A 13160-nucleotide genomic window follows, 5' to 3' on the forward strand; every position below is an offset into this window, starting at 1 on the left:
ATCTGTGTGTGTGCGTGTGTGTGTGTGCGTGTATGTGTGTTGTGTGTGTGTGTGTGTGTGTGTGTGTGTGTGTGTGTGTGAGTGGTGTGTGTTTGTCAAGGTATTGCCAAAGGTAAAACGATGACACTTCTAACCCTTTCTTTTGGATGACAAAGTAATATCTTCACGGAATCTCTCTCTCTCTCTCTCTCTCTCTCTCTGTGTGTGTGTGTGTGTGTGTGTGTGTGTGTGTGTGTGTGTGTGTGTGTGTGTGTGTGTGTGTGTGTGTGTGTGTGGTGTTTGTCAAGGTATTGCCAAAGGTAAAACTATGACACTTCTAACCCTTTCTTTTGGATGACAAAGTAATGTCTTCACAGAATCTGTGTGTGCGTGTGTGTGTGTGTGTGTGTGTGTGTGTGTGTGTGTGTGTGTGTTTGTCAAGGTATTGCCAAAGGTAAAACTATGACACTTCTAACCCTTTCTTTTGGATGACAAAGTAATGTCATAAATGGAAAATGAAGTCGAATTGACATATTTTCTGCACACTCAACAGGACTTGAAAAGACCCCCTTGCAAGGTACACACTGAGGAAGCTGTGGACGAGGAGTGGCAAGGGAGTAATGCTACTGAAACGGTGCAGATAGTGGGGCAGGGAGTAATGCTACTGAAACGGTGCAGATGATGGGGCAGGGAGTAATGCTACTGAAACGGTGCAGATGATGGGGCAGGGAGTAATGCTACTGAAACGGTGCAGATGATGGGGCATAGAGTAATGCTACTGAAACGGTGAAGATGATGGGGCAGGGAGTAATGCTACTGAAACGGTGCAGATGATGGGGCAGGGAGTAATGCTACTGAAACGGTGCAGATGATGGGGCAGGGAGAAATGCTACTGAAACGGTGCAGATGATGGGGCAGGGAGTAATGCTACTGAAACGGTGCAGATGATGGGGCAGGGAGTAATGCTACTGAAACGGTGCAGATGATGGGGCACGGAGAAATGCTACTGAAACGGTGCACATGATGGGGCAGGGAGAAATGCTACTGAAACGGTGCAGATAGTGGGGCAGGGACTAATGCTACTGAAATGGTGCAGATGATGGGGCAGGGAGTAATGCTACTGAAACGGTGCAGATGATGGGGCATAGAGTAATGCTACTGAAATGGTGAAGATGATGGGGCAGGGGGTAATGTTACTGAAACGGTGTAGATAGTGGGGCAGGGAGAAATGCTACTGAAATGGTGCACATGATGGGGCAGGGAGAAATGCTACTGAAACGGTGCACATGATGGGGCAGGGAGAAATGCTACTGAAACGGTGCAGATGATGGGGCAGGGAGAAATGCTACTGACGGTGCAGATGATGGGGCAGGGAGAAATGCTACTGAAATGGTGAAGATGATGGGGCAGGGAGTAATGCTACTGAAATGGTGCAGATGTTGGGGCAGGGAGTAATGCTACTGAAACGGTGCAGATGATGGGGCAGGGGGTAATGCTACTGAACGGTGCAGATGATGGGGCAGGGAGTAATGCTACTGAAACGGTGCAGATGATGGGGCAGGGAGTAATGCTACTGAAACGGTGCAGATGATGGGGCAGGGAGTAATGCTACTGAAACGGTGCAGATGATGGGGCAGGGAGTAATGCTACTGAAATGGTGCAGATAGTGGGGCAGGGAGTAATGCTACTGAAACGGTGCAGATGATGGGGCAGGGAGTAATGCTACTGAAATGGTGCAGATAGTGGGGCAGGGAGTAATGCTACTGAAACGGTGCAGATGATGGGGCAGGGAGTAATGCTACTGAAACGGTGCAGATGATGGGGCAGGGAGAAATGCTACTGAAACGGTGCAGATGATGGGGTGGGGGTAATGCTACTGAAACGGTGCAGATGATGGGGCAGGGAGTAATGCTACTGAAACGGTGCAGATGATGGGGCAGGGAGTAATGCTACTGAAACGGTGTAGATGATGGGGTGGGGGTAATGCTACTGAAACGGTGCAGATGATTGGGCATGGAAAAAAAACAACAAAAGAACCACTGCATGCCATTATTCACTCATCTTTGAGGCTATATCAGAGTTATAAGATTTCGTTCTTGACATGTTGACATTAATCTGCTCATCTCTGTGTCTATATTATCAGAACTTTATGTTTGTTATCATTTGGATTTTTTTGTTTTTTTTTTGTTGTTACAATCAAGCACCCGAATAAAAATTGAATTATACAACATAAAAATAATTATGTGTCCAAATTCAGTGTGGGATGGAACCACAACAAGTTATTGTTCTTTGGAAAATCTAGAACAGAATACACAACAGTTTTCTAATGTGGTATAGTGTGATACAATGACAGACACAGCATGTCAGTGTGATTACGCTGCATGGTTATCATCAAGCTTGTTTATTGTATAATGCCTACTTTTGATACTACCGTATCCGTTTACTTCTGACACAGCAGGTTCTGTTTTTCCAGTTGTCTGTTGTTTTTTCTTTGTATTTTTGGTTTGCTTGTACTTTCTTCAAAAGAATCCAAATTATATATGTATAAAAAAAAAAGGAACTTTTTTTTTTTTTTAAAGGAAATTTATTTATATCAACTCTAAACAACCAAACATCTGAAGAATCAAAACTGAGGCATCAACACGCCAACTCTCATCTCTACCGACACAATACACATCGGAGAGTTTCAGTTTCAGTTTCAGTAGCTCAAGGAGGCGTCACTGCATTCGGACAAATCCATGTACGCTACACCACATCTGCCAAACAGATGCCTGACCAGCAGCGTAACCCAACGCGCTTAGTCAGGCCTTGAGGAAAAAGAAAAAGAAAAAAAAAAGGTGAATAAATAATAGATAAGCTTACACAAATAAATAAATAAACAAATAATAATTATAATATAAAAAAATGTAGCAATAATAATAATAATAATAAAATAATAATGATAATAAATAAATAAATAAGATAACAATGATGATAAATAAGCAAATAAATGTAAAACATGAAGACACACATTCACACATACACCCACACATGCATAACATAAAGAAACAATTAATCTGGAGGAAATCTGAATGGAATTCAACAAGAATGAAACCCAATTCAACGGAACAGATTTTTCAAAAATCGATGACATGTGCACACATACACAGTCCACATCACACCGATATACACATTTGTGTTATTTTCTTCTTGGATATTGTCTGTATAGAACATATTCAGCTACATGTCTACATGCAGATATCCCAGCTACTGTCTGTAGCTGTCTACATGAACATACCCCAGCTATTGTCTGTTGATGTATACATGAATATATCCCAGCTATTGTCTGTAGATGTCTTCATGAATATGTCTCAGCTATTGTCTGTAGATGTCTACATGAAATATCCCAGCCACTGCCTACATGAACATACCCCAGTTATTGTCTGTAGATGTCTACCTACATGAACACATCTCAGCTATTGTCTGTAGATGTCTACATGTCTCTATAAATAGTACAGAATATGTCATGTTGCTAGTCTCTGTAAATAGTACATGGCATGTGCGTCACGGTGCTAGTTTCTACAAATAATACAGAGTATGTTTGTCATGTTGCTAGTCTCTGTAAATAGTACATGGCATGTGCATCATGGTGCTAGTCTCTGTAAATAGTACATGGCATGTGCGTCACGGTGCTAGTTTCTACAAATAATACAGAGTATGTTTGTCATGTTGCTAGTCTCTGTAAATAGTACATGGCATGTGCGTCACGGTGCTAGTTTCTACAAATAATACAGAGTATGTTTGTCATGTTGCTAGTCTCTGTAAATAGTACATGGCATGTGCTTCATGGTGCTAGTTTCTACAAATAATACAGAGTATGTTTGTCATGTTGCTAGTCTCTGTAAATAGTACATGGCATGTGCTTCATGGTGCTAGTCTCTGTAAATAGTACATGGCATGTGCGTCACGGTGCTAGTTTCTACAAATAATACAGAGTATGTTTGTCATGTTGCTAGTCTCTGTAAATAGTACATGGCATGTGCGTCACGGTGCTAGTTTCTACAAATAATACAGAGTATGTTTGTCATGTTGCTGGTCTCTATAAATAGCACAGAGTATGTGTGCCATGTTGCTAGTCTCCGTAAATAGTACAGATTATGTGTCATGTTGCTAGTCTCTGTAAATAGTACAGAGTATGCGCATCATGTTGCTAGTCTATAATAAGCAGAAACAGTACAATGTATGTGCATCATGTTGCCTGTCACTATAAATAGTATTGAGTATGTGTGCTGTGTTGCTAGTCTATAATTAGTAGAGTGTGTGTGTTAGGTTGCTTGTCTCCAAAGACAGTACTGAGTATGTGCACTGCGTTGCTTGTCTCTATAAACAGGACAGAGTATGTGCGTTATGATGCTAATCTCTATGCTGAAGTGGATGTGACTATGAATATGTGTATGTTGTATGGTGGGTTATGACAGTTAATAAACCACATACTCAAAAAGTGCTGGAGCAGTTGCAAGTGGGGGTGGAAGTACAGAAGGGTTAGGGAACTGGGAGAAGTAAAGTAGAGGGGGTGACGGAATATCTATGATGCCTATGAAAGATCCTCAGCATAAAGTGGCAAGACAGGGTCTCCAACCTCCAGGTCCTAGAGACGAGCGGCCTGCCCAGCATCGAAAGCCTGCTGATCCAGTGCCAGCTACGCTGGACAGGACACGTTGTCCACATGACAGACAGCAGGATCCCGAAGATGCTTTTATATGGCCAGCTGAAGGAAGGCCACCGTGAACATGGAAGACCCTGCAAGCGCTTCAAGGACACCTTGAAGACAAACCTCAAAGCCTGTGACATAGACATCGCTTCCTGGGAAACTGATGCCCTTGACCGCTCTCACTAGAGGATGCTGTGCTCTGGTGGCATAAAGACGTTTGAAAAGAAGAGAACGCTGGCCATTAAGGAGAAGCGTGAGCGAAGGAAGCAGGGCTCAACTTCTGGAGACGTTTTCCCTTGCAACACCTATGGGAAGTGCTGCGCATCCAGAATCTGCCTCTTCTCCCATATGAGGACACACACCGACGGATAAGCCTGCCTGCCTACTCATCCTTCGGACCGACAGGAGACTCCATCATCACTCAAAAAGTGCTGGAGCAATTGCAAGTGGGGGTGGAAGTACAGAAGGATAAGGGAACTGTGGGAAGTAAAGTAGAGGGGGTGACGGAATATCTATGTATAAATCCCTCGTCTCTATCAACCTGCAGTTAATGTGAATTGTCAATTTGGTAAAGTGAAATCTAACAGCTTTTTGCTCATATATACACGGACAAACTTTTTTTTTAAATTGTACTTGCCTTCAAAGGAATACCATTCTGTGAATCAATATTCACTTCCTGTACATTGACAAATATTTTGCAAGTTCTGATTGTACTTGGCTTTAACAGAATATAACCTTCCTTGCATGGGAGAAGGTTAAAAAAAACACACAAAAAAACAGCTCTTTTCCCCATCTAAATACAGCACCAAACTATAATAGTTTAATCCTAATGTCTGGGCGTAAAACCACCAACTGACCAAGTGTTTATTTAATGCACGTGTTTCATAATAATATCATTATCTTCCAAGGAATGATCCACAATCAATCGGAGTTCAAACACAAACAAAATCAAGCAAACTGACCTGTTTTTCAGGCCTTTCTCCTACATGCAATCTGTTGTCAGAAGTTCTGATTTTTAGACAGTGTGCAGACCTAGCAGACTGATCAGAAGAAAAAAAAACAAGAGAGGCAAGGCCTTCAAGACTCACTTGTGATACACTTAAAAAAAAAAAAATCCAAGCTTTTTATGTATTGAGTATAATTTCAAAATGTAATGTTTAAGATGAGAAAGATCAGTTTAAAGCAAATTAAGTCCCCTAGCATTAATTACAGAGTAATTTCCCTTTTTTACCATCTGCACCAAAACGTTTGCAAGATAAATAAAACTTCCATACTTAGCAAAAGAAGTTCCTGTTTGAACAAAAAATGATAATAATGACTGCTCTTGTTGTTGGGTCTGAATATCAGATCAAAGTGGCAAGTTTAGAGAATACAAAAAATATAATATAACAGTAAATGCAGTTTGCATATTAGGCTTCATTTTTTTTTTTTTTTTTTTTTTTTGTGTGTGTGCCCATCCCAGAGGTGTAATATTGTTTTAAACAAGATGACTGGAAAGAACTGAATTTTTCCTATTTTTATGCCTAATTTGGTGTCAACTGACAAAGTATTTGCAGAGAAAATGTCAATGTTAAAGTTTACCACGGACACACAGACACAGACAACCGAACACCGGGTTAAAACATAGACTCACTTTGTTTACACAAGTGAGTCAAAAATGGGTGAAAGCGCAAATGAAACCGGTAAATGTTCTTGATTTTGTTTCTGGTTGACTGTACCTCTGACTGATCGCAGAACGTTTCTCGGATTATGACATGATGAAATTTTGTGTTAAAAAACAATGGGGTGATTCTTCACCCAGACAGTAGGATCTAACCACACTCACTAATGCTGGCTCCTCTGTGCCTGCTGGAAATCTTCAAGTCCAGAAGAAGTTCGTTTATACCTTTCCACGTAGGTGAGGCCGTGCGGTCCAAAACTGTCGTAGTTCTCGTAGCGTGTTAGCTGCAGCATCTCTGGCTTGTAGTTCTTCATGAAGTAGACCCAGCACTTCAGGGTCTTCTCCTCTCCTGTCTCACCCCCGTCAGTCACCACGATGTCGTCCTCCATTCGCTCATAGTACGTCGGGTGGCTCTCAAAGTCGTCCAGGACGTCCCGTTTCTGGGTATCCACCTTGTAGATCTCTCCATGGATTTGCTGGTGAGGAGAGGTGATGATGAGAAACGTGGGATGAAAGAAGTGTCTACAGAATGTATTCAAACAGAAACACAACACATGCACATGCATGTACACAGCACACACAATGAGAAACCTGGGAAGAAAAAAGTGTCCACAGAATGTATCCAAACAGAAACACAACACTTGCACATGCACACATGCATGTATACAGAGCACACACACACAAGTTACATCTAATTTGTGGCTGTAAAAAATTAAGATATGCGCCTCGTACATGTAAAAGAACCTGTGACAACAAAGGGGTTGTCCTTAGCAAAATCCAGAATGTAAAATACATTATTTTGTGGACAAGATAAATTTCAAAAAAGGTGGCACTACACAGTGGTGACACACCCTCACCCAACTGAGAGCAGCCCTGAATTTCACACTGAGAGAAATCTAATGTGGCAACAAATGTAATACAACATGATATGACACAACAAAATACAGCACATGAATCTTCACAGCACATCAACAATATTCTCCCTCTGCTGCATTCTCCATGTTATATGCGTGCTTGTGACTGTATGTTTGCTGCTTGCGTGTTCTCTGTGTGTGTGTGTGCGTTGGTGTGTGCGTGCAGGGCATATTTTGTGCTTTTTTTGGTGTTGAATGTTCATATTTGCAATTTGTAGTATTGTCTTGGTGTATATAGATATTTTTTCTCGTAAGTCTTCATGTGCTGTTGTGTGTCATTATGCACTACTGTACAAGTATCGTTTCATGTGAGGTGCTTACAGTCCGATATGTGGGGACTTTGTACCATATCAGTACAAAAAATTTACCACTATTGTTATTATCATAATGATTATAATAATCATCATCATCATTATTATCATTGTTATTATCATTATCATCAACATTATCAAACACAATTATCATTATATTTTTTTTAAGCCTATTCAGTATCAAACAGGGAGTTTGTTCCTTATGAATACTATTTACCATTATCATCACTATTGTTATTTACATTATCAATATTGTTATCATTATTATCATCGTTATCAATGTTATCATTATTTATCATTAATATCACTATTATTATCAATACTATATTATCATTATTATTGTTATCATTACATCCCCGAAAACGGAGTATGGCTGCCTACATGGCAGGATAAAAACGGTCATACACGTAAAAGCCCACTCGCGTATATACAAGTGAACGTGGGAGTTGCAGCCCACGAACGCAGAAGAAGAAGAAGAAGTTATCATTACTATTATTACTATCATCACCATCACCATTATCATTATCAAGACTCACATGGCCGTCACCAGGCTTGTACAGCAGGTAGGGGATGTTGTACTTGCCGGCGATGACCAAGGGGTACTTCTCCCGGGTGTGACCCTTGCCCACCCGCTCAATGCCACCCGTCTCTGCGCTGACCAGGTGGGGGTGGTTGGGCTGGCCCTCCTTCAGCGTTCCGTACACAAACATCAGGTGCCGTTCCTCGGCGACTGGCATCGCTGTCACACAACCATTCTCTGTTCATCCGAGTCAAGTCAAAATTTGATTTGATCTGATTTCTTCGTCTTCTACGTTCGTGGGCTCCAACTCCCACATTCACTTGTATGTACACAAGTGGGCTTTTACATGAGTGACCGTTTTTACCTCGCCTCGTAGGCAGCCATACTCCGTTTTCGTGGGTGTACATGCTGCGTATGTTCTTGTTTCCATAACCCACCGAAATCGGGCATGGATTACAGGATCTTTAACATGGGTATTTCATCTTCTGCTTGCGTATACACACAAAGGGGGTTCAGGCACAAGCAGGCCTGCACATATGTTGACCTGGGAGATCGGAAAAATCTCCAACCTTTACCCACCAGGCGCCATTACCGAGATTCAAACCCGGGACCCTCAGATTGAAAATCCAACGCTTTAACCACTCGACTATTGCACGCATCCTGATTTGATTTGATATGGATACTTATCTAGCGTCTATCCTTGGTTGGAGCACATGCTCTAAGCGCTTTACAAATTCGGGGTCATTTGCACTTATCCTCGGTCGGAGACCAAACTCTATGTGCTTAACAAACGCGGGGTTCATTAGCTTCAACAGGCTGCCTACATGGGTAGAGCCGACTGACGGCTGCCATTGTGGGATGCTCAATTTCATTTCCTGTGTTGTTCAATCAGATTTCAGGCACACACACATACACAGTCAAACAGACACGCAATGTTTACGTGTATGACCATTTTGTTTATTTACTTTTTTTTTTTTTTTTTTTTTTTTGAACATCCTGTCCTCAGGAAAAGAAAAGAAAAGATAAAGTAAAAAATAAAATAATAAAAAAAAGGTTGGGTGTAAGGGCATAACATGAAAACCAACAATTACAAGCAATGCACAAGTCAGGTTGGGGGTGGGGGTGGAAGAGGGAGTGAGGGAGTGGGGGGCAGTAGAGGGTGAGGTGGGAGGGGTGAGGTGGGGTTGGGGACAAGAATTAGAAATAAAGATACCGTGGGGAAAATTTTTGTGTGTGAAAAGACCAGAAGTAAAACCATTTTTAAGCACTTACAATGAATGATAAAAAAACAAACAAACAAATATGAAAGTTACTACGATAGATTAAGTATATCTTTTTTTTTAAATACAATGATAAAAAAAGAAACAAAAAAGGCTGAATAAACAAATCAAAATACTAAAAAATAAAAAAAACAAACCTGCAAGCTGTTTCTCTCTTGAACAGTCTCCCTTTCTTTCTGTGTGTCTGATACTATTGCCACTCTCCAATTTATCAATTAAAAAAACAAAAACAAAAAAACACACAAAAAAAAACAACTCAACAAGTTGTCAGTTTAAATACAAAAACAGAAGGAGTTCATCATATAAGTGTGTATTCACATGTGTATAAAAATACAATGCAATACAACAAAATACAATAATGGTTTATCCAGTTCTGGCAGTCCATCTGGCCCTTATGACCTAGACCAAAAAGCATACATTTAGGATATCAAAGGTGAGTGGGAAAGGATTTGCTAAAAAAAACAACAAAAACATGTGCACCTTTGAACACCCTTTGTTCCATGTGATATCACTTCAGCAGATTCAGATTCAGATGTTTATTCAGATAAAGGCCTTGGCCCCATACTGAAGGGGCTAATACAAAGGAACATAATACATAATTTTCATTAACAAAGGTAACAGTTAACAGACAAAAGGTCTGCAAACGAATATTAAGAGACTGCAGTGCGTAGCCTCTTGGTTGCTTCATAAATATACATAGCTAAATTAAAAAGAACTGTCTCATTTCTTGTTGACAACAACATATTTAGCCTAAAATGACATGGTTCTGCATAATACTTCGAACTGATTAATTTCACTCTGAGATCAAGAAAAGCAGGGCAACAAAACAAAAAATGGATTTCATCTTCTTTAGCCTGATTGAATAAGCGGCACAAAAGTTCCTGTTCTCTTATGTTTCTGTATCGAAAACAATGGCAAGTAATATCAGAGACACCGAATCTAAATTTGCTTAAAGCACTCTTTACATATCAATCTTTATTCCAATATAAGGTTCTATCATGTGCGTTGTCTTGAAAAATCTATACTGTGCAAATCTATCACTGTAATACATATTGTCCTGCCAGTCCTGCCATCTACAATCAATTACTCTTTGTTTAAAACATTTCAAGAATCCTGAAATACACTGAGCACCCTGATTATCCCAAACAAATGCAAATCCGTAAGAATTTAGACATTTTCGTATATTAGAAGCCCATGTCTTCTTACTGTTACTATCTAAGTTTCGCAATAACTTGTAAGCCTTAAAAGGCAATCTAAATTCATCCATTTTTGTAAGTTTAAGCCAGCATTTTATATATTTCACATACAAGTTCAAATAAATTGGATACCTACCCAGTTCTCTGTAATAATATCATTAGGTGTTCGGTGGTCTACATTTAAAAAACGCTTCATGGCATACAAGTGCACCTTTTCTATTATTACATTATTTTCCAACCCCATATTTCTGCTCCATATTGCAGGATTGGCTGCACCTGAGCATCAAACAATTTAGAAAAAATAACAAATGAATAACTATCCAATTTATACAAAATATGAAGGATAACCACAACAGCCTTTTTTGCCCTGTTTGCAATATCACAACATGCGAAACCAAAACTAAGTTTTGTTGTAAAGTAAATACCAAGATATTTGTAAGCATTAACCACAACCATTTTTTCATTCCCATACATCCATCTCTCACTACGTGCCAGATAGCCTCCTTTACGAAACACAATAATGTTTGTCTTATTCATATTTACTCTAAGCTCTAATCTAGTTGCTGCTGAATACAAGCTGTTTAATTGTCCCTGAAGACCAATTACCGTTGTAGATAATAAAATAATATCATCTGCAAAAAGCAATAAAAACAATTCCACAAGATCAAAAGTCACTCCATTACAACCATTTTCAATTATCTCTAAAGCTAACTCGTTGATAAATAAAGAAAACAAAACCGGGCTGCACACGTCACCTTGCTTAACTCCCCTAGTACACAACAAAATCCAACAATGTGGCCCCTGATCTAATTCTGGCTTTCACTTCACAATACATGCTTTTTATACACCTATACAACTTGCCTTTAATTCCATTTTTCAGCAAAATAGGCCATAACAATTTCCAAGAAATTGAATCAAACGCTTTTTCGAAGTCCACAAAAGCAACATACAACTCCTGATTATACACAAACTGTTTCTGAACGGCAGTCAATAAAGTAAAGATATGATCAATTGTAGAATAGCCATTCTTGAAACCGGCTTGATGTTCTCCCGTTATATCATTCTGGCTTATCCACTCATGCAATTTGTTATCAATGATAGTACTATACAATTTACTACAAATATTGCACAAAGAAATACCCCTATAGTTATTTGCATCATGTAAATCAACTTTCTTAAACAAAGGCAAAATTATTGACTCTTTCCAGCTGTCAGGATGAACTCTAGAGTCAAACAAAAAATTAAACAATTTCACTAAATAATTTAAGACAGATTCTCCAGAATTTTTGAAAAACTCGCCAATCAAACCATCTGGACCAGTGGATTTGCCATTTTTTAATTTTTGTATTGCAAAAACAACTTCTTCACTAGATACAGGTCTATCAAACATAGGCTCTGCATTTTCATTATCATTAAATACATTATCTTCCATGGTCATTACATCATCCTTTTCTAACAAATCTTTAAAATGCTGGTACCATTCATGCATAGGAATACAATTTGAAGATTGTGTTTTCTTTTTTGAAATTTTCTGCATTGTTTCCCAAAATGTCTGCTGGCTTTTGACAGAATTCATAAGTTTATTTAACAATGATTCATTATATTCTTTCTTCTTTCGTTTATTCAAATTCTTATATTCACGTCTTGCAATACAAAATAGGACTCTGTCACCTTTGTCCAATGTTTTCCTAAATTTTCTCAGTAATATACGAACATTACGTTTTGCATGTCTACATTCTTGATCAAACCAATTATTCTGAGTAGTCGTCAACTTATTTACTGGTACTCTTTTCTTCATAATTTCAGCTTGTTCCTTAACAATCTTGTTAAACCTAAAAATTGCTTCATTTACATCCACATATATTAAGTTTTCTGCAGTTACAATTCATGGAAAGTATGAACTGCCTAGCATGATCACTGTTCCAGCAATATTTCACAACAAGCTGATCATTTTCTATATTTAGATCAACACTCCTACATCTCTCTTCATTTTCTTTATAAAAATATAATACAAGGGGCAGCTGATCAGATTCAAATCTTTCCATGACAGTTAGGACCAATCTTTTACACAAAAATTCAAAAAAATTTACAGAAGCCAAAAATAATCATTTACACTGTTCCCAACATCAGAAATATATGTGAAACGACCTTCAAGGTCACCATTACATGTACCGTTGAGAATACACAATCCCAATGCAATGCACATACTCAGTCACTTTTTTCCATGTGAGTTTAATATTTTGTCTTCTGATATTCTTCCACTTTCACTTGTTATATTTTTATTATGACTTAAACATAATTTGTGGTCTGGCACAACGTCCAAAAATGCATTAGATGTTCTGGCATTGCTAGCACCACACAACAATATTTCAGTATCATCCAAACACAACAGCTGGTTTACAATACAATCTTCAAGTAAATCTACTCCATCATCAAAGCCATTTATGGAATAATAAGGAGCATTTTGCACATACAAGTAGGACATTTTTACTAAAACCAAAAAATTCTTTATTGAGCAAAAATAACACTGAGTAAGGATTCTCATAATTCATTTGTTGTATGTACGGAAGATAACATTTACGCACCATGCAAATTATGCCCCCTGAACAC

At 38.9% G+C, this 13160-nt stretch overlaps 1 protein-coding gene across 8 annotated transcripts in view; it reads right to left on the reverse strand.

Annotated features, from left to right (window-relative positions):
* LOC143290528 (gamma-glutamylaminecyclotransferase-like) overlaps positions 1-13160 on the reverse strand; it is a 50212-nt gene that overhangs the window by 10760 nt on the left and 26292 nt on the right. For 7 of the 8 annotated variants that reach the window (XM_076600048.1, XM_076600047.1, XM_076600044.1 and 4 more), the window contains exons 3-4: positions 8091-8293; positions 6555-6805 (exon numbers count right to left, since the gene is read on the reverse strand). In XM_076600048.1, the coding sequence (XP_076456163.1) occupies positions 6555-6805; positions 8091-8293 (454 nt within the window). Of the gene's footprint in view, positions 1-1735; positions 2787-6554; positions 6806-8090; positions 8294-13160 lie in introns of those variants that run through there. The other variant, XM_076600046.1, reaches the window with a different exon arrangement.

Source organism: Babylonia areolata, chromosome 15, assembly GCF_041734735.1.
Source record: "Babylonia areolata isolate BAREFJ2019XMU chromosome 15, ASM4173473v1, whole genome shotgun sequence".
NCBI classification, from domain to species: domain Eukaryota; kingdom Metazoa; phylum Mollusca; class Gastropoda; order Neogastropoda; family Buccinidae; genus Babylonia; species Babylonia areolata.